The 27,951-nt window shown below is 65.7% G+C and overlaps 1 protein-coding gene across 5 annotated transcripts; it reads right to left on the bottom strand.

Annotated features, from left to right (window-relative positions):
• Positions 1-1,645: 1,645 nt before the first annotated feature.
• BEGAIN (brain enriched guanylate kinase associated) lies at positions 1,646-27,951 on the bottom strand. 5 transcript variants are annotated; one of them, XM_060181052.1, is made up of 8 exons: positions 27,821-27,903; positions 23,724-24,030; positions 17,031-17,059; positions 11,750-11,911; positions 7,104-7,170; positions 6,508-6,615; positions 4,713-4,799; positions 1,646-2,831 (listed from the first exon to the last, which is right to left on the bottom strand). In XM_060181052.1, the coding sequence occupies exons 3-8, from the start codon at positions 17,042-17,044 to the stop codon at positions 1,977-1,979; spliced, it is 1,293 nt and encodes a 430-aa protein (XP_060037035.1). In that variant the 5' UTR covers positions 17,045-17,059; positions 23,724-24,030; positions 27,821-27,903; the 3' UTR covers positions 1,646-1,976. The 5 variants fall into 5 exon arrangements, with proteins under 5 accessions (XP_060037035.1, XP_060037032.1, XP_060037036.1 ...); XM_060181049.1 differs by lacking the exon at positions 23,724-24,030 and having other exon boundaries at positions 27,821-27,951; XM_060181053.1 differs by lacking the exons at positions 23,724-24,030; positions 27,821-27,903 and adding an exon at positions 17,850-17,968.

Consider the following 27,951-nt stretch of genomic DNA (forward strand, 5'->3'; position numbering starts at 1 on the left):
GAGCTCTCAGGCAGGAGATCCCTGGCATCGCACGTGCCAGAGGGATGCCCAGCTTCCCGCATGTTAATCATTTAGGGGGCCGGGTGGTGACACACCCAGTTAAGCGCACTCGGTCCTATGCTCGAGGATCCAGGCCGGGATCGGGGCTTGAGCTCACTTCCCGCCCACAGAGGACATTTCATGAGCAGTGAAGTGGGGCTGCAGGTGTCCCGCTCCTTGTCCTCCCTCTCCCCCTCCCTTTCAGTCTCTCTCTGTCCTCTCCAATAAAATGGGGACGGGGGAGTGGCTGCCAAAAGCAGTGGGTTTGTAGTGCTGGCACCGAGCCCCAGCTGTTACCCTGGAGGAAAAAAAAAAAACAGACTTTAAAAAATAATAAACACATAGTGGTCTGGGAGGTGGCGCAGTGGATAAAGCACTGAACTCTCAAGTGTGAGGTCCTGAGTTCAAGCCCCAGCAGCACATGGACCAGAGTGATAATCATAATAACACACACATCTTTGTATTTCTCGCCATGGGGATTGTCGCTGGAGTTCAGTGCCTACGTGGCTCTGCCGTTTCCAGCTCCCTTTTCGTTCGTTCTTTTCCCCTTTTTTTTCTCCCTTTCTCTTCCTTTCTTTTCCTCCCTCCCTCCCTCCCTCCCTCCCTTCCTTTCTCTTTTAGTGAGAGACAGAGAGATCAGAGTCCTGCTCAGCTCTGGCTGATGGTAGTGCCGGGGATTGAACCTGGGACCTCAGAGACTCAGGCAGGAGAGTCTGCATCACCGTCATGCTGTCTTCCCTGGCCTTCTTCTTTTCTTTTTGATTCATTCTTTTACTTTTTGGTAGAGGGTGGAAATGAGGTTTATTCTTTTGGTGGAGCTGAGGTCACACGCACAGTTTTCGAGCTCGGGTTCAAATAAAGAGACAGAGACAGAGATGGGGACAGACAGCACAGCACAAGAGGGTCCCGCTGCCGTGACACCTTCTGAGGCGCACGCAGCTAGGCGCCCGGCCCTCTGGGCTGCCCCTCCAGCCGGGGAAGACCCCACTTTTTCTTAAATGGCAGAAGGAGGTTTTGGAAGACCTACCAATAGCTGTGGAGTATAATTCTTCAGATTTAAAGGACTTTAACAGTATTGAAAACACCGGCTGGGGCTCAGCAGTGGAGCACGTGGGGGCATGTTTAAGGCCCTGGGTTCACTCCCTGGCACCACTTTTAAAGACCCCCCAAAACAAACAAAACGACCGGACAGGCAAATGGAACGTCACGGAGTCACAGAGAGCAGGACAGTGACTGGGCATCTCTCACTCCAGGAAACAAGTGGCTGAGCAGCGTCCAGACCTGACGGGCCATGCCAGCCCCGCAGCAGAGTGAGAGTGAGAGTGAGAGGAGTGAGAGTGAGAGTGAGAGGAGTGAGAGTGAGAGTGAGAGAGAAGACGCGTCCCAAGGGCTTTGGGCGGGAACAGAGAGAGGCAGGGAGGAGGAGGCTGGCTTGGACCGCTCGGCCCCCAGAGCGCAGGGCTTGCCCCCCTGGTCCCCAACTCCCCCGCCCGCGGCAGCTGGTGTGCGGCCACAGGAGAGGGGGCACCTGGCCCAATCTGGAGGAGAAGCCAGTGGCCAGAGGCCCGGCCCGGGGTCCTAGAAGAAACAGACCGCAGGCAGGTGCTGTCCACCTGTGTCTTTATTAATGGTCCGAGTACAGACGTGAGCAGACGGCATGCATGGACGACAGCACAGCAAGCAGGGGACACGACCTCCTCGGCACTGAGGTAGCCAGTGGGGGGGACGGGACGCCGGGAACAAGCACCGGCCCCACTGGGGGGGCTGCGACCACGGGGTGGGGAGGGGTGGGGAGGACACGGGGCGCGGCTGGGCGCCTCTGGGCCCCCGGCCGGGGCTCCCCGACGACGACCGAGCGGGGCCGAGTGCGCGGGAGGGAGGGACGGGGCGCGCTAGAAAAATAGGCTCGTTTTAGAAAAGGGGCGCCGGGCGGCCGCTCAGTTGAGCAGCGTCCCGTACAGCTGCGCCCGGGTCAGGCTGTCCTTGCGGCTCAGCCCCGCGCCCGCGGTCCTCGGGCCGGCCTGCGGGCTGCGGCGGGCGCGGGGCTCGGGGGAGGCCCGCGCGGAGTCCCGGGGCGGCTCGGGGCTGCCGGCGGCGCCGTCGGGGCGGCCGGGGCTCAGGCCCAGGAAGCGGGGCTCGGCCGCCGGGTCGTCGCCGTCGGAGCAGCTGTCGCGCCGGTAGCGCGCGTAGGGCGGCGGGCTGGCGGGGGCGCCGCGGAAGCGCCCGGGGAGCCCCGCGAAGGGGTAGGCGGCCGCGCCGTCCAGGCTGAGCGGCCTCCAGCGGCCCCCGGCGGGCGCGCCCCACGGGCCGGGCGGCAGCAGCGCCTGGCGGGGCGCGGCGAGGGGCGCGGGCGGCCCCGGGTAGGCGGCGCGGCACAGCGCCTGCTGCGAGGCGGTCAGCGTGGCGGCCCGCGCCTGCTCGCGCTCCTCCGACGTGGCGCTGAAGCTCGAGTAGGAGCTGGACGTGGGCAGGGAGCCGTAGCCCGCGAAGCCCCCCGCCGCCCCCGGGCCCGCGCCGCCGCCGCCGCCGCCGCCTTCGTCGCCGTCGTCGCCGTCGTCGTCCGCGCTGTCGCTGGAGGCGGCGGGCGGGAAGCCCAGGTCGCTGCTCGGCGCGTCGTCGCTGGCCCTGCGGCCCGGCCCGCCGTCGCGGGGGCAGTAGAGCGCCGTGTCGCTGCAGCGCGGCTCCCCGGCGGCGGGCGGCAGGCTGGCGGGCTCGGGGCCGCAGCGCGGGGAGGGCAGGCTGCAGCCGCGGGCGTCCAGGCGCAGGCCGCGGCCCTGGAAGTCCGGGGACAGCTGCGGGGGGCGCGCCGTCAGGGGCCAGGGGGTGGCCGGGGGGGGGGGACCCGGGGCGGGCGGGCGGGGACCCCGGGGCGGGGGACTCTGGGGTGGACGGGAGGGGACCCCGGGGCGGGAGACTCTGGGGTGGACGGGAGGGGACCCCGGGGCGGGGCGGGCGGGGACTCTGGGGCGGACGACAGGGGACCCTGGGGCGGGGCGGGCGGGGACTCTGGGGCGGACGGCAGGGGACCCCGGGGCGGGGGGCGCTGGGGTGGACGGGTGGGGACCCCGGGGCGGGGAGGGCGGGGGGGGGGAGCGCTGGGGCGGACGGGAGGGGACCCCGGGGTGGGGGACTCTGGGGTGGACGGGTGGGGACCCCGGGGCGGACGGGAGGGGACCCCGGGGCGGGGGACTCTGGGGTGGACGGGTGGGGACCCCGGGGCGGGGACTCTGGGGTGGACGGGAGGGGACCCCAGGGCGGGGCGGGCGGGAGGGGGACTCTGGGGCTGACGGGAGGGGACCCCGGGGCGGACGGGAGGGGACCCCGGGGCGGGGGACTCTGGGGTGGACGGGTGGGGACCCCGGGGCGGACGGGAGGGGACCCCGGGGCGGGGGACTCTGGGGTGGACGGGAGGGGGCCCCGGGGCGGGGGACTCTGGGGTGGACGGGAGGGGACCCCGGGGCGGGGCGGGTGGGGACTCTGGGGCGGACGGCAGGGGACCCCGGGGCGGGGGGCGCTGGGGTGGACGGGTGGGGACCCCGGGGCGGGGAGGGCGGGGGGTAGCGCTGGGGCGGACGGGAGGGGACCCCGGGGTGGGGGACTCTGGGGTGGACGGGTGGGGACCCCGGGGCGGACGGGAGGGGACCCCGGGGCGGGGACTCTGGGGTGGACGGGTGGGGGCCCCGGGGCGGGGGACTCTGGGGTGGACGGGAGGGGACCCCAGGGCGGGGCGGGCGGGAGGGGGACTCTGGGGCTGACGGGAGGGGACCCCGGGGCGGGGCGGGGGGGGGGGAGCGCTGGGGCGGGCGGGGGGGGGGGGGAGCGCTGGGGCGGACGGGAAGGGACCCCGGGGTGGGGGACTCTGGGGTGGACGGGTGGGGACTCCGGGGCGGGGGACTCTGGGGTGGACAGGAGGGGACCCCGGGGTGGGGGACTCTGGGGTGGACGGGAGGGGACCCCCGGGCGGGGCGGGGGGCGCTGGGGTGGATGGGAGGGGACCCCAGGGTGGGGGACTCTGGGGTAGACGGGGGACTTCAGGGTGGACTAGGTGGACCCCCCGGTCAGGGCAGGGCGACCCCGGGGAGGATGGGGGACCCCAAGGCAGACAGAGGAGACCCTGAGGCGGGACGGGGGCAGTGGGGGCACCCAGGGAGGGAGACAGACAGGGGTGACTCTGGGATGGGAAGGGGCAGGGGTGGGAGAGGCCCCTGTGGGGTGGGGGTGGTGCAGGACTGACAGGAAGGATCCTGGGGTGGGGGCAGTGGGGGACCCTGGGCAGGGCACTCAGAGGGGACCCAGGACCCCCCAGCGAGACCCACCCACCTGCTCTGACCTAGACCTCTAGACCCCCCCCCCTTCCTGCCAGGAGCTCCTGTCCTGCAGCCAGAGCCCTAGCCTGCACCCCCAGGAGGCCTGGACCCTCAGAACAGACAGATGCAACAAAGATCCAGGGCCAGTGGCCCAAGATTCTACCTTGGGGAATGGCAGTTACTGTTTGATCTGTTTTGTGGGTGGGTGGGGGGCAGGGCCGCAGGAGTGCAGGAGACTGGCTGGGAGGGGCTGGGCCTGAGCCCCCTGGACTGGGAGGACACAGGGCCTGGGCACAGGGTCAGGGCAGCCCTGAGGGGTCCGGCTGGCAGGGCAGGGAGGCCCTGGGGTGGGGAGCTCCCGATTACCTCAGCGGCAGCGGCGTGCGCCCGCCCGTAACTCTGGCTGCAGTGCAGCAGCTGGGCCGCCAGGCTGCAGTCCTTCCTGTACAGCGCCTGCAACACGGGGGCCCAGGTGGGCACAGGCAGGGGTCAGCCCCCCCCCCAAAGGAGAGAGAGGCCTTGCAGTGGGGAGGGGGCTAGAGGGGATGAAAACAGGCAAACAGGACAGGGTTGGGGTCCCTCCGGAAAATTGTGTTGCATGTGCCTGTGGTGGGTGGGTGCGGGGTAGCACCCTCACTCCACTCTCCCAGAGGCGAGCTGATCCTAGGAGACCCCAGACCCCACCCTGGCATCATAGCTCAAGGGCACGGAGCCACCAGCTGACTTCAGACTCCCCCCAGACCCCAGCTGACCTTCCCCCTGCCCTCAGGTCCCCCTTGGCAGCACACCCAGCTCCTGCCCTTGGGTGGGACCCCATGTCTCTCTCCTGCTCCAATCTGTCAGGCTATCTGTCCCATCTTCTTTTTGCAACTTTTCCTTTCAGTTCATAGGAGAAATAGAAATGGAGAGGGGAGGGGGAGACAGAGAGGAGAGACCTGCAGCCCTGCTTCACCACTTGTGAAGCTTCCCCCAACCCCCCACAGTGGGGACAGGGGCTTAAACCCGGGTGCCTGTGCACAGTAACGTACGTTCAACAGGATCCTCCACTGCCCAGCACCTTCTCTCCTGTTCTTTCCTTCCTCCTCCTCTCTCTAATTTATATTTTACTTACTTTTTTAAAGATTTTATTTATTTTATTAATGAGAAAGATTGGAGGAGGGAGAGAGGGGGGGGGAGAGAGAAAGAGAGAAAGAGCCAGATATCACTCTGGTACATGTGCTGCCGGGGACTGAACTCAGAACCTCATGCTTGAGAGTCTAGTGCCTTAGCCACTGTACCACCTCCCGGACCACAATATTTTACTTATTTTAATGAGAGACCAGAGCCCTGCTCAGCTCTGGCTGATGGTGGTGCTGGGGATTGAACCTGGGGCCTCAGAGCCTCAGGCAGGAAGGTCTTTTGTAGTACTGTGCTGTCTACCTTTCTTTCCCTTTTTTCTTTTTTCTTTTTCCTTCCTTTCCTTCTCTCCCTCCCCCTTCCCCTCTCTTGATCTGTCTCCTTTCCTTCTCTTTCTCCCTCTCCCCTTCCATTCTCTCTCCTCTTTTATCTCTCCCCCCCCCTCCTTCCTGACAGAGACTGCAGCACCAAAGTGCCCCTGGGCACTGGCGGCCGGCTGGAATCTGAGTTGTGCTCTGGGCAGGGCAGCACCCCCCGGGGCCCCCACTTTCAGGCAGGAAGTTCTGCCTCCTCCACTGCTGTCCCCAGCCTCTGTCATCTGTCCTCAGCTGTCACACCACCTCCTTTGTCCCTTCTCACTGCTACAGGTGGACCCATGTGGCGGCCGCATGAGCCTGGGGAGAAGCCAGTCACTCCCTGCAGGCCCCTCCATGCTGCCGAGCCCGGGGAAGCCCCACGCCACGGCCTTGGCACCTTTCTGACCTCAGGCCCTGTCCCCACCCCAGGGCTCGCCCGGCCTCTGCTGTCCACTGCGTGGTAGAAGGACACCTGTCTCCAGCAGCAGCCCAAACTCTGACCTCTGGGTGCCCATCCCGTCCCGTGTGCCATGTCCTTGTGTCCCCGCTGAGGGAGCCCATGCGCCCACACGGGCATCACAGCCCTGCGGGCCCGGGGACAGACACTGGCGCTGTCTGTCCTCCCAGGCTGGCGGCCACGCTGACCGGGCAGGGCTCCTGGAGTCCCACCGCTGGGCCCCCAGACTCACATTGTCCTCCGAGAGCTTGTCGATGGTCACCTTGGCCTCCAGCAGGTGGCTGTTGAGGGCGACAATCTCGTGGCTCAGCGCACGCTTCTCCTCCTCATAGTGTTGGCCCTGCAGGGGCGGCCCAGACCCCACCCAGAAAGTGAGGGTTTGGGTGCTAGGGCACCTGTGGGTGCGGGGCCCTGAGTACTAGCTAAGCAGCGGGATGCTGGGTTGTGGGCGGGGCCGTGTCTGTGGGCGTGGCCATGTTGCCATGGGTGCTGGGCAATGTGCTTGGTTTGGGTGCTGGACTGTGGGCGTGGCCCTGGGCGTGGCCCGGATGGTGGGTTGTGGGCGTGGCCGTGTCGATGGGCGTGGCCACGTTGTCATGGGTGCAGGGCTCTGGGCGTGGTTTGGGCATTGGGTTGTGGGCGTGACTGTTGCCGTGGGTGCTGGGCTGTGGGCGTGGCTTGGGTGCTAGGTTGTGTGTGGGGCTGTGCCTGTGGGTGCTGGACTAGGCTGGGCCATGGCTGGGGGTGTGGCCGTGGGGCTGCGGTCGTGGTGTGGGTGCGGGGCTGTGGGTGTGGCCGTGGGTGGGGGGGGCTGTGGGCAGGGCTCACCATGCGGTACAGCTTGTCCTCCAGCTCCTGGTTGATTCTCTGCAGCGCCATGTAGTTGCTCTGGATCCTGGGGTTCAAGGGGTTCGGTCACACCCTGTCCACCTGCCCTGGGGTGCCGGCTAGGACCGGGCATGTGGAGGGGTGCCCCCTGACAGTGTGTGTGAGCCCTGCAGGGGGCAGTGAGGGGCAGTGCTCTGCAGAGGGGCAGTGTGAGGGGTCAGGGCTCTGCAGGGGGCAGTGTGAGGGGTCAGGGCTCTGCAGGTGCAGTGTGAGGGGTCAGGGCTCTGCAGGGGGCAGTGTGAGGGGTCAGGGCTCTGCAGGGTGCAGTGTGAGGGGTCAGGGCTCTGCAGGGGGCAGTGTGAGGGGTCAGGGCTCTGCAGGGTGCAGTGTGAGGGGTCAGGGCTCTGCAGGTGCAGTGTGAGGGGTCAGGGCTTGGCATGGTGCAGTGTGAGGGGTCAGGGCTCTGCAGGGGGCAGTGTGAGGGGTCAGGGCTCTGCAGGGTGCAGTGTGAGGGGTCAGGGCTCACCAGGGTGCAGTATGAGGGGACAGGGCTCTGCAGAGGTCAGTGTGAGGGGTCAGGGCTCAGCAGGGTGCAGTGTGAGGGGTCAGGGCTCACCAGGGTGCAGTATGAGGGGTCAGGGCTCTGCAGAGGTCAGTGTGAGGGGTCAGGGCTCTGCAGGGTGCAGTGTGAGGGGTCAGGGCTCACCAGGGTGCAGTATGAGGGGTCAGGGCTCTGCAGAGGTCAGTGTGAGGGGTCAGGGCTCAGCAGGGTGCAGTGTGAGGGGTCAGGGCTCTGCAGGGTGCAGTGTGAGGGGTCAGGGCTCTGCAGGGTGCAGTGTGAGGGGTCAGGGCTCAGCAGGGTGCAGTGTGAGGGGTCAGGGCTCTGCAGGGTGCAGTGTGAGGGGTCAGGGCTCTGCAGGGTGCAGTGTGAGGGGTCAGGGCTCTGCAGGGTGCAGTGTGAGGGGTCAGGGCTCTGCAGGGTGCAGTGTGAGGGGTCAGGGCTCAGCAGGGTGCAGTGTGAAGGGTCAGGGCTCTGCAGGGGGCAGTGTGAGGGGTCAGGGCTCAGCAGGGTGCAGTGTGAGGGGTCAGGGTTCAGCAGGGTGCAGTGTGAGGGGTCATGGCTCTGCAGGGGTTCAGTGTGGGGGTCAGGAGGCAGTGTGAGGGGTCAGGGCTCTGCAGGGTGCCGTGTGAGGGGTCTGGGCTCAGCAGTGTGCAGTGTGAGGGGTCAGGGCTCTGCAAGGGTGCTGTGTGGGGGTCAGGACTCTGCAGAGGTCAGTGTGAGGGGTCAGGGCTCTGTAGGGTGCAGTGTGAGGGGTCAGGGTTCTGCATGGGGCAGTGTGAGGGGTCAGGGCTCAGCAGGGTGCCGTGTGAGGAGTCAGGACTCGGCAGGGTGCAGTGTGAAGGGTCGGGGCTCAGCAGGGTGCAGTGTGAGGGGGTCAGGGCTCAGCAGGGTGCCGTGTGAGGGGTCAGGGCTCAGCAGGGTGCCGTGTGAGGGGTCTGGGCTCAGCAGGGTGCATTGTGGGTGTCAGGGCTCTGCAGGGTGCCGTGTGAGGGGTCTGGGCTCAGCAGGGTGCAGTGTGGGTGTCAGGGCTCTGCAGGGTGCAGTGTGAGGGGTCTGGGCTCAGCAGGGTGCAGTGTGAGGGGTCAGGGCTCAGCATGGTGCAGTGTGAGTGGTCAGGGCTCTGCAGGGGGCAGTGTGAGGGGTCAGGGATCAGCAGGTGCAGTGTGAGGGGTCAGGGCTCAGCAGGGTGCAGTGTGAGGGGTCTGGGCTCTGCAGGGGTTCAGTGTGGGAGTCAGGAGGCAGTGTGAGGGGTCTGGGCTCAGCAGGGGGCAGTGTGGGTGTCAGGGCTCTGCAGGGTGCAGTGTGAGGGTCTGGGCTCAGCCGGGTGCAGTGTGAGGGGTCAGGGCTCAGCATGGGTGCAGTGTGGGGGTCAGGAGGCAGTGTGAGGGGTCTGGGCTCAGCAGGGTGCCATGTGAGGGGTCAGGGCTCTGCAGGGGGCAGTGTGAGGGCTCAGGTCTCAGCAGGGTGCAGTGTGAGGGGTCAGGGCTCTGAAGATGGCAGTGTGAGGGGTCAGGGCTCAGCAGGGTGCAGTGTGAGGGGTCAGGGCTCTGAAGATGGCAGTGTGAGGGGTCAGGGCTCAGCAGGGTGCAGTGTGAGGGGTCATGGCTCTACAGGGCTGCAGTGTGGGAGTCAGGGTGCAGTGTGAGGGGTCAGGGCTCAGCAGTGTGCCGTGTGAGGGGTCAGGACTCAGCAGTGGGCATTGTGGGGGTCAGGGCTCTGCAGGGTGCAGTGTGAGGGGTCAGGGCTCAGCAGGGGGCAGTGTGAGGGGTCAGGGCTCTGCAGGGTGCAGTGTGAGGGGTCAGGGCTCTGCAGGGGTGCAGTGTGGGGGTCAGGTGGCAGTGTGAGGGGTCTGAGCTCAGCAGGGTGCCGTGTGAGGGGTCTCGGCTCTGCAGGGTGCAGTGTGAGGGGTCAGGGCTCTGCAGAGTGCAGTGTGAGGGGTCAGGGCTCTGCAGGGTGCAGTGTGAGGGATCAGGGATCAGCAGGGTGCAGTGTGACGGGTCAGGGCTCTGAAGATGGCAGTGTGAGGGGTTAGGGCTCAGCAGGGTGCAGTGTGAGGGGTCTGGGCTCAGCAGAGTGCAGTGTGATGGGTCAGGGCTCTGCAGGGTGCAGTGTGAGGGGTCAGGGTTCTGCAGGGTGCAGTGTGAAGGGTCGGGGCTCAGCAGGGTGCAGTGTGAGGGGTCTGGGCTCAGCAGGGTGCCGTGAGAGGGTTCTGGGCTCTGCAGGGTGCAGTGTGAGGGGTCAGGGCTCTGTAGGGTGCAGTGTGAGGGGGTCAGGGCTCAGCAGGGTGCCGTGTGAGGGTTCAGGGCTCTGCAGGGCCAGTGTGAGGGGTCAGGGCTCTGAAGAGGCAGTGTGAGGGGTCAGGGCTCTGCAGGGTGCAGTGTGAGTGGTCAGGGCTCAGCAGGGTGCAGTGTGAGGGGTCTGGGCTCTGAAGATGGCAGTGTGAGGGGTCAGGGCTCAGCAGGGTGCAGTGTGAGGGGTCATGGCTTTGCAGGGCTGCAGTGTGGGGGTCAGGTTGCAGTGTGAGGGGTCAGGGCTCAGCAGTGTGCCGTGTGAGGGGTCAGGACTCAGCAGGGGGCATTGTGGGGGTCAGGGCTCTGCTGGGTGCAGTGTGAGGGGTCATGGCTCTGCAGGGCCAGTGTGAGGAGTCAGGGCTCTGCAGGGTGCAGTGTGAAGGGTCGGGGCTCAGCTGGGTGCAGTGTGAGGGGTCAGGGCTCAGCAGGGTGCCGTGAGAGGGTTCAGGGCTCTGCAGGGTGCAGTGTGAGGGGTCAGGGCTCTGCAGGGTGCAGTGTGAGGGTTCAGGGCTCAGCAGGGTGCAGTGTGAGGGGGTCAGGGCTCAGCAGGGTGCCATGTGAGGGTTCAGGGCTCTGCAGGGTGCAGTGTGAGGGGTCAGGGCTCTGCAGGGTGCAGTGTGAGGGGTCAGGGCTCAGCAAGGTGCAGTGTGAGGCATCTGGGCTCTGAAGATGGCAGTGTGAGGGGTCAGGGCTCTGCAGGGTGCAGTGTGAGGGGTCATGGCTGTGCAGGGGCAGTGTGAGGAGTCAGGGCTTTGCAGGGGCACTGTGAGGGGTCAGGGCTCTGCAGGGGCAGTTGAGGGGTCAGGGCTCAGCATGGTGCAGTGTGAGGGTTCAAGTCTCGGCAGGGTGCAGTGTGAGTGGTCAGGGCTCTGCAGGTGCAGTGTGAGGGGTCAGGTCTTGGCATGGTGCAGTGTGAAGGGTCGGGGCTCAGCAGGGTGCAGTGTGAGGGGTCAGGGCTCAGCAGGGTGCAGTGTGATGGGTAAGGGCTCTGCAGGTGCAGTGTGAGGGGTCAGGGCTCTGCAGGGTGCAGTGTGGGTGTCAGGGCTCTGCAGGGTGCAGTGTGGGTGTCAGGGCTCTGCAGGTGCAGTGTGAGGGGTCAGGGCTCAGCAGGGTGCAGTGTGGGTGTCAGGTCTCTGCAGGGTGCATTGTGGGTGTCAGGGCTCTGCAGGGTGCAGTGTGAGGGGTAAGGGCTCTGAGGGTGCAGTGTGAGGGGTCAGGGCTCAGCAGGGTGCAGTGTGGGTGTCAGGGCTCTGCAGGGTGCAGTGTGAGGGGTCAGGGCTCAGCAGGGTGCAGTATGAGGGGTAAGGGCTCTGCAGGTGCAGTGTGAGGGGTCAGGGCTCAGCAGGGTGCAGTGTGGGTGTCAGTGCTCTGCAGGGGGCAGTATGAGGTGTCAGGGCTCAGCAGGTTGCAGTATGGGTGTCAGGGCTCAGCAGGGTGCCGTGTGAGGGGTCAGGGCTCTGCAGGGTGCAGTGTGGTTGTCAGGGCTCTGCAGGTTGCAGTGTGAGGGGTCAGGGCTTGGCATCGTGCAGTGTGAGGGGTCGGTGCTCTGCAGGGTGCAGTGTGAGGTGTCAGGGCTCAGCAGGGTGCAGTGTGAGGGGTCAGGGTTCAGCAGGGTACAGTGTGAGGGGTCAGGGCTCTGCAGGGTGCAGTGTGAGGTGTCAGGGCTCAGCAGGGTGCAGTGTGAGGGGTCAGGGCTCAGCAGGGTTCAGTGTGGGGGTCAGGTTCATGCAGGGGTGTGTGTGAATGTGAGGTTGGTGCTCTCAGGTGCCCCAGGCCCCCACCCCGCCTCTCACCTGCGCAGCTTCTCAGTCACCTTCTCCAGCTCCTCCTGCGCACGGCGCAGTTCAATCTCCAGGTAATGGCGGGTGGAGTCGAACTCGGTCTCCAGCCGCTCCAGCTTGTGCGTGGTGTAGGACAGGCGCTTGCGCAGCTCGCCCTTCTGCTCCTGCAGCGCGCTGCGAGACACCCCTGCGCTAAGCGGCCCCCCGCGCCGCGCCCCCGCGCCCGGGCTCTGCTCCCCCGCCTGCACGGACACTGAGGACACAGGTGCCACCCTGGCCCAGCACCCCCAACAGGCCCCCTCCTCCAGGAAGCCCTCCAGGACCCTGGATTTTGAGGCTCTGATTTCTCCTTGGGGGATGGGGGTGGGCTCCCCCAGACCCCGCATCCTGGACATCCTGGTAACACACCGAAGGACCGAGCTTTCCGAGCCAATAGTTTCTACTGACTCAGACTCGGTTGTCACCAGCAGGGTTCCAGGCCGACAGGCAGCTCTGAGGTCTCCCCAGGACAGGGGACACTGGAACCTGGGTCTCGTGTGTGGCGAAGCCTGCCCTCTCCCTGCTGAGCCATCTCGTGCCAGCCCAGGGGGGTCAGGTGGCCTCTGCTGGGGGGGGCTGAACCCCAGGTCCCCCATCGGTGGCTGAGTGCAGAGGCTGAAATGGGGTCCCTGCTGGAGCCAGCACCCCGGGGATGACCACTTCTGGGGGGACTTATTTGACAGGGTGGGGGCAGCAGGGCTGGGGGGGGTCTGCCTCAGGCCTATGCGAGCCCCCCCACACCCCGGGGAAACCTGTCCCCTCCTGCCCAGCAGCCATGGTTAGCGTTCCAGGACGCAGGCCAAGATCTGAGCTTTTAAAATAAAAACAGTGGCTTCTGCTGTGAGACTCTCGCAGGAGGGCTGGGTGGGGCCTACCAAGCGATATCCCAGCAGAGAGAGAGCCACTTTGGCTTGTTGGACACCAATGTGCAGGCCTGAAGCCCCGGAGGTTCCTGTTCAATCCCCAGCACCACCATACTGAGCTATGCTGTGCCCTGGTTTCTCTCTCTCCTCATTAAGGAATAAACAAATATCTACTTACTTTTATTTTTTTAGGTGTGTTTCAGTTTTTTAAAATATGGAGGGGGGGCTGAGCGGTGACATACCTGCTTAAGTGCACCTATTACCATGCACAGGGATCTGGGTTTGAGCCCCTGCTCCCTACCTGCAGGGAGGAAGCTTCATGAGTGCTGAAGCAGGGCTGCAGGCGTCTTTCTCTTTCCCTCTCTATCTTCCCCTTCCCTCTCAATTTCTCTCCGTCCTGTTAAGTATAATAGAAAGGAATGGGGGGGGGGTGGCCACCAGGAGTGATGTATTTGTAGTATAGGCACTGAGCCACAGCAATAATCCTGGGGGAGAGGAGGAAGGAGAAGGAGAAAGTAATTTTAATGAGAGGGAGAGATACAGAGAGAGAGAGAGACACCAGAGCCCTGCTCAGCTCACGCTGATGGTGGTGCTGGGGATTGAACCTGGGAGCTCAAGACCTCAGACAGGAGAGTCTTTTGAAGAACCATTATGGTGTCTCCTCAGCCCCATTGTATTATTTTTATTATTGTTGTTGTTGCTATTATTTTACCCAGAGTCCTGCTCAGCTCTGGCTGATGGTGGTGTTGGGGATTGAACCTGGGATTTCAGAGCCTTAGGCAGGAGAGTCTTTTGCAGAACCACTGTGCTGTCTTCTCAGCATGAAATAAATATTTAAAAAACAGTGAGAGAGACACCACAGCACTGCTCCACCATCCATGAACTCCTGTGTGGAACCCCCTCCAGATGGCCAGGGAGAGTGCGGGGGTCCATGGGCCCATCTCTCTTATGGATTCTTTTTCTGTGTGTAGATATTTACTAAAGAGAGACAGAGAGACAGAGAGACAGAGAGCATCACTCTGGCACATGTGAAGCTGGGGCTTAAACCCAGAGCCTCAGCCTGGCCAGGTAGGTGCTCTGGGGCCTGCCTGAGAGGCTCCTGACGTCAGCTGAGGTTTTGACCCAGAAAGCTGGCCTCGCTGGTGGTGGGGGGCAGCAGGGGGCCACCTTCGCCCTCGACCCCCCTCCCCCAACTTTGAGGCCAGTACACCTGCCGTGGGCACCGAGCTGGGCAGCCCTCGGCTCTCGGCCTTTCTGAAGTGCCCCAGTTCCTCCCACCAGGATGAAAAGCCAGAAAAAACTTTCAAGGGTCACAGTTTGATCCCAAGGGGGGGGGGGGAAGAAAGAAAGAAAGAAAAGAAAAGAAAAAATGAAGAAGCCTGACTCACTGTGGGGGGCTGGGGGGGCTCCTCATCTACACAGAAGGGCTGCCTCTGACCCACCTTCTCAGCTGACCTTCCACAGGTGGGGGCAGTGACTTGCTCTCTGGCTGGACAGGATTTGGGGACTCCAGCAACAGGGGCTGTGAGGGGGCCTCTGGGGGTGGGGGAAGCCTTCCAGGGGTGTGCCCAGGCCTGGGGGCAGTGGGTTGCTCCCCTGTGCAGTTCAGTCCAGGATGGAGACAGGGGACCACCCCCAGACTCCCCCCCCCAAAAAAAAACCTCTCAGCTCACTGGGCTGACCTGGCACCTCTGCTTTCAAGCCAAACCCCACCTCCCCACAGGCCCTGCGCTTGCCTGTGACCCTTGGTTCACATGTCACCTCCTCCAGGAAGCCTTCCCTGCCCCGCAGGTGACAGACACAGTGATTGGGGTGGGGGGGGGAGGATGGAGGTATATCCTGTGGCTCCCATAGCTGGGGCCTGGTGGGCTGCGGTCCCGGGGGGCTGAGCTCCCAGATACGGGGGGGAGGCAGAGCCAGTCCCCCCCCCCCCCGTGTCCCTAAGGCTCCCAGTCATGCTCCAGCAACACCAAATTGCTTGTCATCCTTCACATGCTGCAGTGGCTTCTCATCTGGGTGACTTTGTCCCTGTGTTCCCTATGCAGGAGGCCACTGCTCCCTCCTGCCCCAAGGGCCTGCCAAGGGGGGACACAGGGGGCCATCGTGCTCCCCCACGGCCAGCTGGGCCCTGTGTCCCCGCATGGGGAGCAGCTGTGACCAGGGTGGAGGACGGCAAAAGCTGGGGCACGGAGCACAGCACCCCAGAAGCCACTGTCACCAGCCCATGCCCAGCACTGAGTTGCAGAGGCTGGGGGTAGGGGGTGCAGCCTTAGGCCCCCAAGGTCTGCTGTGGACACCTGGACAGATGTCACATTGAGCCACCACACCTGTATACCTGGTTTCCAGTGCCACCTGGGTAGTGGGACGCACGGTGCTGTGATCCCTGAGGTCCAGACAAAAAGCCCCCAGAAGACCACCACTGTGACACCACTTCCTTCACAAGCACACGTCTGGGACAACTCTGCCACCCCCCTCCAGCTGGGCCAGCTCTGTGTCCCCCTGTGTCTCACCTTTGGTGACACGGAGCCAGAGGCAGTGAGAGCCACACAGCGGCCCCAGTGTGGGCCAGGTCAGGCCAGACCAGAGGAACCCCCCTACCACAGTCACACAGGGTCTAAGAAGCCCCCCTCCCCCTGTACCTCAGGCCTCCATCCTCAATTTGAGCCCTGGGAAGACTCCTGGGGGGAGGGGAGCCCCCTTGGGGTGAGGGACAGGAGGGTCACAAGGAGAAGGGGGCTGCCCATTCACTCCAGTTGCAGGGGCGGCTGGGAGGAGTCTCTGAGGGGCAGGCAGAGGAGAGACTTTTAGGCTGTAGTGGGTGGGGATATGGGGGGCACAAAGGGTGGCCCCAGGGAGGGCCTCCATGAGCCCGGATGGTTCCTGGCACAGCACTGGGGTGCAGGTCCTCTTCTCCAGGGCCCAGGAGGGGGGACCCACCTCTGGACACCCCAGGACCCACAGCCCCACCCCCCTCTGCACCCCCACCTGGTCCAGACCTTCCCTGCCTCCCCCAGCCTCCAGGAAGGAAGGTTCTGGGCAGCAGCTCTGAGCACTAATGGGGGTGAGGAGGAGGAGCAGGGTGGGACCCCCAGTTTTGGGGAGGTCCCAGTCTTGCCAGTCCCAGAGTCCACTCCCACCCCCCAGCCTCCTTGCAGGCTCAGCAGCCTCTGTCCCCCCACACACACTGTCCCTGCCCAGGACTCACCTCCGGGAGGCCACTGCTCCCCTGGTTTCGCCCTACCTGGCTCCCAGGAAGCCCACCTCCCATCCCCACATGCCCCACCCTCTGCTAAGCCAAGTCCCCAGCACCCAGCTACAAAGATGGGGGCTCAGGAGGCCTGGCTGGTTGTGGGCAGGGAGAGAGGGACCGGATGGGGGGACTCCTAGGTTGGTCCTAGGGCCCCTCATGAATGCTGCCTTGTCCTCCCCCCAACAGTGCCCCTCCCCCTGGAGACTGGGCCCCAGGGTGCTGGAGGGTGGGATGGCAGGGGGGGCGGGCCTGCCCAGCTCAGCAGCCCCTGTGTGTGTGCCCGCCGCCCGCCCCCTCCAGCTGGGACCCTCGCAGCCTGCAGTGCAGCCTGCTGCCGGGAGAGGGACCCCCGCCGGCCCACCCTGCTTCCGCACGCCCACCTTTGCCCAGACCCCACCTGGGGGTGCACCTGGGGGGCGGGGCCCTCTGGGAAGGCAGGGCTGCTCCCCTAAGACCCCCGGGACTTGCCCCTTCAGGGAGGAGGGTGCGCGGCCGGGGGGCGGCAGGGGAGGGCGCTGGAGAGCTGCCAGGGCCCGGCCTGCTCCGCAGCCTCGGCTCCTTCCGGAAGGAAAAGGGGGGGCGGCTCCAAAAGTGGGGGTGCGGTGGCCTTGGGGGTCGCGGAAGAAATGGGGTCCCTGCAGCCCCTGGCTTTCCTGCCCCGAGGGGACCGCGCGGTGCCCGTGAAGGTTCTAGTCCCAGTCCCCCGGGAAGGAAGGGGGCGCGGGGGTCACCCCCAGACGGCGCGGCGGGGCTCCCCCAAAATGGCTCCGGGACGCGCACCCCGGCCCCATCCCCCACCGCCCCCACCCGCCCCCACTAGGCAGAAACTTGAAAGCTGGGGACCGGCCAGTGTTGCCGGCTAGGGACGGCGCCCCCCCCCCACCGGTGCCCATCGATCCGGGGCGCCCACCCCGGGGGCCTGGGGGTCGGGGGGCGTCCGGGAGCCCCCTCCTCAAAACGGGAAGACCCCAGGCCCCCCGCCCCGGCGCAGGTCCCCGTGGCGTCGCCGCGCCCCGGGCCCCGCCCTGGCCGCCTTACACCTCCCGGGACCTGGCTCCCCACCCGCCCCCCACCGCACCTGTGGACCCCCAACACCAACCTGCGCCCCCAGCCCCCCGCCCCCCAAGGACGCCCCACTCACCTGAGTTTCTCCATGTCCGCGGCGGAGGCCTGCGGGAGACAGACTGGGGTCAACGGGGGGGTGCGCCCCGGCTCTCGGACCCCGGCCCCCGCCCCCTGCCCCCCTTGCCAGGACCAGGGGTGCCCCGGGCCGCGGCCGCGTAACAGGTGCGCAGCCTGCGCCGAGTTACGCCCCCTGGGGCGCAGGTCCGGGACTCGGGGGTCCGGGAGCCCTGGAGAGGACCCCCCCGGCCACCCCCCTCGCCCCCAGCCCCGGAGGACGCGGCCCACCGCGAACCCTGTGCGGGACGGGGTCTGGGCGCGGGGCTCGGGGACCCGCGACGTGGCGGGGGATCCGGGGCTATGGGGCTTGGGGTTCTGGGGCTCAGGCCTGTCCCCCCGCCCCCGTCCCCGCCCACCCGGCCCGGTGACCCCGGGAGCCCCTCCCGCGCTGCGCTCCCCTCGCCCGGCGCCCCGGCCCCGCACCTGCGAGGACTGGTGGCTGCCCATCCCGCCGCCGCCGCCGCCGCCGCCGCCGCCCGCCGCCCGCCGGGAGCGCGCTCCGCCGCCCGGGCCCCGCCGCCCGCCGCCCGCAACCCGCAGCCCGCAGCCCCGCCGGGCGAGGGCGCCGCCGGCCGCTCGGACCAGGCCTTCCGGGCCGGCGCGGATCCCGCGGCGGGCGGGGGCGCGGGACCCCGGGGCCCCCCACTCCGCCCCGCTCCCCCTGCGCCCAAAGTTCTGCAGACCCCCTCACCCCTGCCAGGCCGTCGCCCCTGCACTAAGCCCCCGGCCGCCCCCTTCCCTCTGCCCCCAGACCCCCTTCCCCAAGCCCCAGGCCCACCTCGGGGGGTCCCCATGTCGGCGCTCTGCACCCCAGTGCGCGGCTGACAGCAGGTGCCCCTCGCAGGCCTTGTGTCCGTCCAGTCCCGTCCCATCCCGTCGTCCCGTCCGGTCCCTGCGCCGGCGCCTGGCACCCAGCACCCAGGAGGAGGAGCCAGTCCGCTGGGTCAGCCCCAAGCCCGTGTGGGTGCGCCCGCCCACGGAGCCTGGCGCTGCTGGGGGCACAAAGGCCCTCCTGGGGCTCTCGGGCCGGGGGACCCCAGCCCAGGCCACCTTCTGCTGGGCGCCCCCGGGCAAGGCAGCAGCACCAGCCCCACACCTCCTAGCCGGCTCTGCTGTTCCTGGGGCCACCCTGGCCCCATTCCTGAGCAGGGCGTAGGGGGAACCCACTCTTGGGGCTTCCCCACCCGCAATGGGGCACTCACTCACTCACTCAGGAGAAGGGCCTGTCAGGGAGTTTGTCTAAAATTAATAAGAACACATTAAAATTTAATTCTAAGGAACCCAGCGTTAATTATTCATAGTCGCTGTCTCAGCGCTTCTAAAAGGCCAGTCTGGGGACCCCCCTCCTCCCCAAGAGGCTTCAAGGGAGGCCTGAGACCTCGAAACCCCTCCCTCCGAGCCCCCACTCAGCCCTGGACCCAAGCCACCTGGCCGCCAAGAGCCTGCACCTCTATGGTCAACTTTACACCCTGTGTCCATTACCCCTGCCTGGGGACCTCCTAGGAAACCCAGTGGACGGAGGCAGCCTCCTCAGAGAGCAGAGCACAGCCCAGCAGGGAGGGGGGCAGTGGCAGTGCCCTCATCACAGGAGGAACTGGGGGCTCCCCAGAGGGACCCTCAGAGCAAAGAGCCCCCAGCACACTCCTGGGGGTTGCAGGGGCCTCCAGCCACCTGCCAGCCCTCAGCCGATGCCAGGTCCTAGCACCCTTCAGGATTCCAGGTTCTGTGCCCTGTTCCATGCCGGGCCCCTGGTCCCCCTGCCCAGGACTCTGGCGGGTCTGTACCTGCCAAAGTGGCCTGCTCAGTGTGACCACTGTGTCAGACCCACTCTGACAACCCCCCCAAAAGGACAAGGTGAGAGCAGGTGCTGGGTCTGTGTCCCCTGACACATGGGCTTCCAGCGGCAGCTGTGACAGTGGCTCCAAAGCCCCCTCTGTCCTGTTCCCAGGACCCTGCCCTCCCCAACACCCTAGCCCTGGGCCTCAGAGGTCTGCTGGGCCCCCTGAAAGGCATCCTATCAGCACCAAGCCTCCCAGGCCTGTGACTGCTGATGTGCCTGAGGAGTACCCTAGTGAGAGCTGCATGAGCTCAGGTAAGTCCCCCCATGCTGAGACCCCCCCCAGCCCCAGAGTCTGTAAGCCCCAGGGTAGCAGTAAGTATGCCAGGGACTGCTTGAGGACAGGGCTGTCCCTGAGAACCACCCAAAGGGTGAACTGGGAGGCAGGAAGGAGGTGAGTGGCGTGGGGTCCCTGACACATCCCAGCACCGCAGGGCCAGAGCAGTGCACCAGGCTTGCTTGTCAAGAAGCTATCAGTGCCCAGAGCAAGCACCCAAGGACTGGGCCGGACACCGGAGGTCCCGGGTTTAACTCCGAGCTGTAAGTGCCAGATGGTTGCTCTGCTTCTCTCTTTCCCCCTCCCTCTTTCCCTTTCTCTCTCTTCCTCTCCCCCCACCCCCCACAGCATGGTAAAACAAAACAAAACAAAATAATAGTGAGAAAGACTGGGCAGGGATGCGAGAGGCAGGCTCTGGCAGGTGGATGCTTGGTGAGCTTAATCACAGTGGGGAGCAGGACTGAGTTGGGGGTTTGGGGGGGTCACAGTGCGGAGCAGGGCTGAGTTGGGGGTTTGGGGGGTCACAGTGGGGAGCAGGGCTGAGTTGGTGGGTTTTGAAGGTCACATTGGGCAACAGGGTTGTGTTGGGGGGCTTGGGGGGTCACAGTGGGGAGCAGGGCTGAGTTGGTGGGTTTGGGGGTCACAGTGGGGAGCAGGGCTGAGTTGGGGGGTTTGGGAGGTCACAGTGGGGAGCAGGGCTGAGTTGGGGGGTTTGGGAGGTCACAGTGGGGAGCAGGGCCGAGTTGGGGGGGTTGGGGGGATCACAGTGGGGAGCAGGGCTGAGTTGGGGGTTTGGGGTCTTCACAGTGTGGATCAGGACTGAGTTGAGGGTTTGGGGGGTCACAGTGGGGAGCAGGGCTGAGTTGGGGGGTTGGGGGGATCACAGTGGGGAGCAGGGCTGAGTTGGGGGTTTGGGGTCTTCACAGTGTGGATCAGGGCTGAGTTGGGGGTTTGGGGTCTTCACAGTGTGGATCAGGGCTAAGTTGGGGGTTTGGGGGGGTCACAGTGTGGATCAGGGCTGAGTTGGGGGTTTGGGGGGTCACAGTGCGGAGCAGGGCTGAGTTGGGGTGTTTGGGAGGTCACAGTGGGGAGCTGGGCTGAGTTGGGGTGTTTGGGAGGTCACAGTGGGGAGCAGGGCTGAGTTGGGGGGTTGGGGGATCACAGTGGAGAGCAGGGCCGAGTTGGGGGTTTGGGGTCTTCACAGTGTGGATCAGGGCTAAGTTGAGGGTTTGGGGGGTCACAGTGGGGAGCAGGGCTGAGTTGGGAGTTTGGGGTCTTTACAGTGTGGATCAGGGCTGAGTTGAGGGTTTGGGGTTTTCACAGTGTGGATCAGGGCTGAGTTGGGGGGGTTGGGGGGATCACAGTGGGGAGCAGGGCTGAGTTGGGGGTTTGGGGTCTTCACAGTGTGGATCAGGGCTAAGTTGAGGGTTTGGGGGGTCACAGTGGGGAGCAGGGCTGAGTTGGGGGTTTGGGGTCTTCACAGTGTGGATCAAGGCTGAGTTGGGTGTTTGGGGTCTTCACAGTGTGGATCAGGGCTGAGTTGGGGGTTTGGGGGGTCACAGTGGGGAGCAGGGCTGAGTTGGGGATTTGGGGTCTTCACAGTGGGGAGCAGGGCTGAGTTGGGGGTTTGGGGGGTCACAGTGGGGAGCAGGGCTGAGTTGGGGGTTTGGTGTCTTCACAGTGTGGATCAAGGCTGAGTTGAGGGTTTGGGGGGGTCACAGTGGGGAGCAGGGCTGAGTTGGGGGTTTGGGGTCTTCACAGTGTGGATCAGGGCTAAGTTGAGGGTTTGGGGGGGTCACAGTGGGGAGCAGGGCTGAGTTGGGGGTTTGGGGTCTTCACAGTGTGGATCAGGGCTGAGTTGGGGGTTTGGTGTCTTCACAGTGTGGATCAGGGCTAATTTTGGGGTTTGGGGTGTCACAGTGGGGCGCAGGGCTGTGTTTTGGAGTTTAGGGGGTCCTATTGGGGAGCAGGGTTGTTTTGGGGAGATTGGGAGTCACAGTGGGAGTAAAGCTGATTTGGGAGAGTTGGGAGGTTCACAGCAGGGAGCAGGGCTGAATTGGGGGGTTTGGGGGGCACAGTGTGGAGCAGGGCTGAGTTGGGGGTTTGGGAGGTCACAGTGGGGAGCAGGGCTGAGTTGGGGGGTTTGGGGGGTCACAGTGGGGAGCAGGGCTGAGTTGGGGGGTTTGGGAGGTCACAGTGGGGAGCAGGGCTGAGTTGGGGGGTTGGGGGGTCACTGTGTAGCAGGACTGAGTTGGGGGGTTTGGGGGGTCACTGTGTGGAGCAGGGCTGACTTGGGGGGTTTGGGGTCACAGTGGGGAGCAGGGCTGAGTTGGGGGGTTTGGGATTCACAGTGGGGAGCAGGGCTGAGTTGGGGGTTTGGGGTCTTCACAGTGTGGATCAGGGCTAAGTTGGGGGTTTGCGGGGTCACAGTGGGGAGCAGGGCTGAGTTGGGGGTTTGGGGTCTTCACAGTATGGATCAGGGCTGAGTTGGGGGTTTGGGGGGTCACAGTGGGGAGCAGGGCTATGTTTGGGAGTTTAGGGGGTCCTATTGGGGAGCAGGTTGTTTTGGGTGTCACAGTGGGAGTAAAGCTGATTTGGGAGAGTTTGGGGGTTCACAGCAGGGAGCAGGGCTGAATTGGGGGTTTCAGGGTCATATGGGTAGCAGGCTGAGTGGGGGGTTTGGAGGTCACAGTGGGGAGCAGGGCTGAATTGGGGGGTTTGGGGGGTACAGTGGGGAGCAGGGCTGAGTTGGGGGTTTGGGGGGCCCAGTGGGGAGCAGGGCTGTGTTGGGGGGCTTGGGGTGTTCACAGTGGGTAACAGGGTTGAGTTGGGGGGCCTTGGGTGTCACAGTGGGAGCAGGGCCGAATTGTGGGTTTTTGGGGTCACAGTGGGGAGCAGGCCTGAGTTGGGGGCTTGGGGGCTCACTGTGTATAGCTGGGCTGAGTTGGGGTGTTTGGGGTCATACTGGGGAGCAGGGCTGAGGTGGGGGTTTGGGGTGTCACAGTGGGGAGCAGGGCTGAGTTGGGAGTTTGGGGGGTCACAGTGTTAGCTCGGCTGAGTTGGGGGGTTTGGGGTCACAACGGGGGGCATGCTGAGATGGGTGTTTGGGGTGTCACAGTGGGGAGCAGGACTAGTTGGGGGTTTGGGAGTTCACAGTGGGGAGCTGGGCGGAGTGGCGGTTTTTGGGAGGGTCACAGTGGGGAGCAGGGCTGAGATGGGGGCTTGGGGGGGTCACAGTGGGTAGCTGGGCTGAGTTGGGGGGCTTGGGTCACAACGGGGGGGCAGGTTGAGATGGGTGTTTGGGGTGTCACAGTGGGGAGCAGGGCTGAGTTGGGAGTTTGGGGGGGTCACAGTGGGGAGCTGGGCTGAGATGGGTGTTTGGGGGGGTCACAGTGGGGAGCTGGGCTGAGTTGGGGGGCTTGGGTCACAACGGGGGGCAGGCTGAGATGGGTGTTTCGGGTGTCATAGTGGGGAGCAAGACTAGTTGGGGGCTTGGGGGGTCAGAGTGAGTAGCTAGGTTGAGTTGGGGGGCTTGGGTCACAACGGGGGCAGGCTGAGATGGGTGTTTGGGGTGTCACAGTGGGGAGCAGGGCTGAGCTGGGGGTTTTGGGAGGGTCACAGTGCAGAGCAGGGCTGAGTTAGGGGGTTTGGAGTCATAGTGGGAGGGCCTGGGGGTCCCAGTTGGGGGGCCTTTGTGAAGACTTGGGCTTCTACCTTGTGTCTGTAGCACTGACACAGCTGGTGGGTGGGTGGTGGGTTCAGAGGCCTCAGTGAGAGAGGCAGGAAGGGCAGGGCCGGGCGTGAAGGGGCCAAGGGTGGGTGGGGGCTGAGGGTGGGACCCTGTGCTGAGCGTTCACTGCGGTCTCCAGGGACTTGACTAGAGTGTGGCCAGGTGGCCCTGAGTTCAGGGGAGGAGAGCATGTGAGTCTGGGGGCACAGTCCAGCTGGAGACCCTGCTGGGCCAGCTGGTCAGGGGCTGAATGTTCGTGGAAGGAGGGGTGCTGGCAGGTCAAGGTTTGAGGCCTGTCCCTGGGGTGGGGTGCACCTGCTGGAGGTCACACAGGAGCAGGGCATGCGACCCAGCTTCCCCATGGCCCTGCCCCTTGGCCGCAGTCTCCCTGGGGTGCTGGCCTGGCGGGTGGCCCCCGGCAGTGAACTGGCCCCCGGAGAGAAATCCCGGCAGCTGCCAGTTGTATCTGGCCTGCTCGAGGGTTTTAATTTCCTCATAAAAAATTGAAGCCAACTTTTTTTTTTTTCCAAAACCGGGAGAGTTTACATTTTAAAATCCATATTTTTGGCTTCCACTGAAAATTTTTGGAAGAGCTGGCATCTCTGGCCCACACCCCACGTGGTAACAGTTGGGGAACTGGAAACGGTACCCCACCTTCAGAGCCGGCTTCGGGGCCTCTTTTCTGTGGGGAGGGGCACTTCTCTGCAGGGGTCCTAGCACCCTGCCTTCCCCCAACTGGGGGTCCATCCTCAAGGACCCACCCTCCGCGGGCAGTGAAAGGGGGTGGGGGGCATGTAGGCGGACTCACCCCTCCTGGAGGTCCCCAGGGGCCAGCAGTCTGGTGGGGTCCAAGCACCCCGATGCCCACATCTCCTGGGGGCTCCTTGGCCTGGACCAGTCCCTCTCTGCCTGGGGCTTGGACGGCGGGCTCTATGGGCAGCTGGGGGGGTGCGGCTGCTGTGCGGGGCTCCTGGGCCGGGTCCGGACCTCGCTCACTCAGGGGGGGCTCAGGGCTGTGGGCTCGGGTGCCCCTGAGGGCCTCCAGGGTCCCGGGGTGCAGGACGCGCTCTGTAACCTCATCCAGGAACCTGGAGAAGGGCAGCCTGGCCTCCTGCCTGTGGCCCAGGCGGGCAAGAGGTCCGGGGACTGTCTGGGGTGGCTGGGCCGACCGTTCATGGGGGGCCTGCCCGGGGCTGGGGGGCTGCCCACCCTTGGCTAAGTCCCCCCTGCCCGCTGCCCTCTGGGGGGCTCGTGCAGCTCCTGGGAGCATCTTGCTGATGGAGGACCAGGCCCTGCAATGTGCCCAGCTTACCGCCCCCTCCCCCTGCCTCCTTCCCTGGGGCCGCCTCCCATTGACACCCTGACACACACACACACACACACACACACACACACACACACACACACACACACACACGCGGGGCCTCCGGCCCCCAAATCGATCCAGCAAATGGGAGTGTGGCTCGGGACTGGGGAAGGTCACAGCCAGCAGGTCTGGTCGGTCATATCACCCTTGCCCTCCCATTCCTCTCTGTTGGCTGTCTTGGGAAGACTATCCTTCCCAGGCTCCTTGACACCTGCCGGTGGCAGGACTAGGGCACAGCTCCCCTCTCCCTGTCCTGGTCCTGGCCTGGGGCATGGGAATGATAGTGGCACTAAGCAACTTCCCTGCATCCCGAAGCAAACTTGTGGCTGAACTTAAGATAATGGATCGACAGAGGAAAAAGAAAAGGCATCTGCGTGACCGCTGAGCCACTGGGCACTGGCCTCAGGCAGCCCAGAACAGAGGGAGAGCCCCGATTCTCAGCCATCCTCCCCACTGCCCACATAAGATGAGTGAATGACACATCACAGCTCAGCCTGAGGTGCACCTGCCCTGACCCAGGCACCTGGGCACCTGGGGGTGGGGAGGGAGGAGTACAGCGGGATGGGGAGCAGGCATATCAGGTCACAGCGCTCTGTTCTCTGCCCCGGGGCCGCCCCCCCCCCATGTCCCTGCTCCACCCCCCCCCACGGCTCAGCAAGACTTTGGGGAATATGGGGGGGTGGGGGTGGACTAGGGGGGTTGGGCTTGAGGGCCAGCACTCGCAAGGAGGGGTGCCCTCACTCCCTGCCTTGGGGTGCAGCGGGCAGGTGGGAGAGGTCCGGGTGGGGCTACCCACTCTCCTGCTCTGGAGTTGCAGGCTGCTGAGCTGGTTCCCCTGTTGTCATAACAACCTCGGGCTCAGCCTGGGCCCAGGCCCGGGAGGATGTCGGCTGCCGCAGCCCCTCCCACCCGGCCGTGTCCCCCCCTGACCCCGCCCCGCCCCCTCCAGCAGAGGGCCCACCCAGGGCTCTGGGCTGGGAGACAGCAGGCCTGGAGGGGCCCCCAGGCCCTGCACCCACCCTGCTCCCCTGGGAGAGAGGCTGGGAGAGAACCCTGGGTGCCACCTGGGTGGGGGACAGGGGCTCAGGGGACCCTGTGTCCTACACACTTGAGAGTCAGAGTGGCCCTTTCTAAGGGACAGGGCACCCAGGGGGTCTGAGCACCCTCCCTGGGGACTTCAGAGCTCTAGAGAGTTCCTGGCTGGCCAGAGACCCTGTGAAGGTGGCCATGGGCCATGGTTGCCTCACGGCCCTCAACCCACTCTTCCAGGAAGTCCTCTGGGGTTCCCTAGCAGGTGACTTGTCATTACAAGGGGCTACAGAGCTGCTTCCAAGTGACACATGCCATTGGGGAGGCCTAAGGCCCAACCAGCCACGTGCTCACTGGACTGGGATGAAGCTGAGACAAGTGTCCTGAGCAAGACACAGTTGAGCGTGAGGTCAGCAGGTGACTCACCCTCTGGCCTGGCCTTGACCCTTCCTGTCACCTGCTGCCTCACCTGGCCTCTCCCTCCAGAAGCCACCCTGTGCCACCCTCCATGACTCCCCAGTGCCTGTGCCCTCCAGCCATGTCCCTGCCTGCTTGCTGGCCCCTGAGTCCACCCATCCATGCACCCCTAGCCTGGTCTGTCCTCTTGTCAGAATGCCCCAGCCCCCCCATCTGTCCACCCTCTCCTCCAGCAGTGACCATGGGGGAGACCCCTGAGGGACAGTGGGGACCTCCCACAGGTGTGCCTTTCCTGTCCCTCCCAGTTACCCACTGCTCTCTAGGCCCTCCCTCCAGGTATGTGGCTCTCCTGCCTCGGGCACCAGACATCTGGCCTCCCTACTCCTCACCCAAGTCCCCATGTCCACACACCATGCTTTATCCCCTATCCCAGCCTCCCTTGCCAGCCCCCCGGCTGTCTGTCCCTCATGTCTGCTCCCTGTTCCCAGCCTGCCATCTTTGTCCGGTTTGACCACCTGTGGGCTCCAAAGTGTGTGTCTCCGGGGAGGTCTGTCCCCAAAGGGTCCTCTCAGGGAGCTAATGATGGCAGGGCCCACCTGGTTGGGATGGCTGAGCCCAGGGGTGTCCCTCCTGCAGTTCTGGCCAACTTCTTGGCAAACTAAACTCTTGCACAGCATGATCGGAGCCCCCAGCACCACAGAGAGGGTTATGCCTGCAGGGTTATACTGAGCGGATGTAGAATTCATTCATTCATTTCACTGGTTCATTCATTCCTTTCAGACTGAGACAACCAGGGGAGTGCTGGCCAGCTGCTGCCCCAGGCCCTTGAGCGTGAGAAGCCTGGCACCATAGTGACCACGTGGGACTGCCCACTGCACACACTGGCCAGTCTGGGGACCCAGGGACAGTTCTAGGCCTGGACACAGAGAGCCTGGGGGGTGGGGGGTATAGGGGCTGGACATTTTCTGGGGTTCCTTATGTGCTTTTGGCGAGCTGCCTGGATTCTTTGCTGCTGCTGGTCCTCTCACCCATGCAGCCATCCACACACCCATTCATTCATTCATTCATTCATTCCTTCAGTGCAGCCTGGAGGAGTGGGGGCCCTCCCTCAGTGTTACCATGGAGACGGATGTGGAAATACTTAGACTGGGCCCGACTGCCAGTAGCTGTTCATTAAACACAACTATGTGCCCCCGCGCCCCCCGTTTCCAGCCCCTGGGGACCCTCGCCCCGGGTCCATCCCTTTAACCTGCACAGGTCCCCCACCCCCTGGCAGAGACCCCAGCAGCCCGGGCTCCGGCGCCCCAGGGTCTGCGGGGAGGTAGGAGGGAGGCCGGGTGCAGGTCAGGGTGCACCTGGGGGGCCCGGGCGGAGGGGGTCCCCCTGCCGCAGCCCCCGGCCCTGCCCGCGCCCGGAGCAGCTCCAGAGGCCTCGCACCTGCCGGTACCGCCCCGGCGACAGGGAACCAGGGGCTGCCGCGGGGCCTCCACCGCCTCCTCGCCGGGGGCACCTGCCAGGCGACGCCAGGGCGCCCGGGGTGGGGGGCACCCTGCCTGTCCGGGGCCCGCGGGGCACGGCCTGTGCTGAGCTGGGGGCGCGCCGCACCCGCACCCGCCCCGGCCCCGGCCCTCCCCGGCCGCCGCCGCCCACGCCGCGCTGCACACCGGCGACAGCGACACCGCCGCGCAGGAAGCGCCTCGGCGGCGGCAGGAAGCGGAAGCGCGGGTCCCCGCGGGGTGGGCGCGCCGGCCTCAGTTTCCCCGCCCGTCCCCTGCAGCCCGGGGGCCCGGGGGTGCGGGGCGCGGGGGTCCGGGCCGCCCCCGCCGCCGGGGAGCCGCGGCCGTCGCCCCCGCCCGGCCCCGCCCGGCCCCCGGCCCGGCCCCCAGCCCGGCCCCCAGCCCGGGGTCCCCGCGGCCGTCGCCCCCCGCCAGGCCCCGCCCCACCCGCCTGCGGGCGCGCGCGCGTCGGGGGCCCGGGACCCCGGGGCCGGCGGGGGCGGGGCGCGGGGCGCGGGCAGGGGGCCGGGCGGGGCCGGGCGGGGGGCGCAGGGACGCCGGGGAGCCCCGCCCCGCACCCCCCGCCCCGGTACTCACCGCGCGCCGCAGCCGGCCGGGCCGCCGGCCGCCCGTCCACATGGCGCCGCGCTCAGCCCAGCCCGCAGGCCGCCGAGCTGGCGCGGCCGGGGCTCCCCACCCCCCGGCTCCCGCGGGGAGCGCCCGCCCCC

Source organism: Erinaceus europaeus, chromosome 22 (genome assembly GCF_950295315.1).
Source record: "Erinaceus europaeus chromosome 22, mEriEur2.1, whole genome shotgun sequence".
NCBI lineage: Eukaryota > Metazoa > Chordata > Mammalia > Eulipotyphla > Erinaceidae > Erinaceus > Erinaceus europaeus.

Excerpts from the sequence above, each read along its gene's own strand:
- BEGAIN (XM_060181048.1), bottom strand. The coding sequence starts at position 12,372 with ATGGGGGACCTGGGGTTCAGCCCCCCCCAGCAGAGGCCACCTGACCCC. Across the intron at positions 6,616-7,103 it reads AGGACAAGCTGTACCGCATG|GGCCAACACTATGAGGAGGA; the intron begins GTGAGCCCTGCC and ends CCGCCCCTGCAG. Across the intron at positions 2,832-4,712 it reads CGCACGCCGCTGCCGCTGAG|CTGTCCCCGGACTTCCAGGG; the intron begins GTAATCGGGAGC and ends CGCCCCCCGCAG.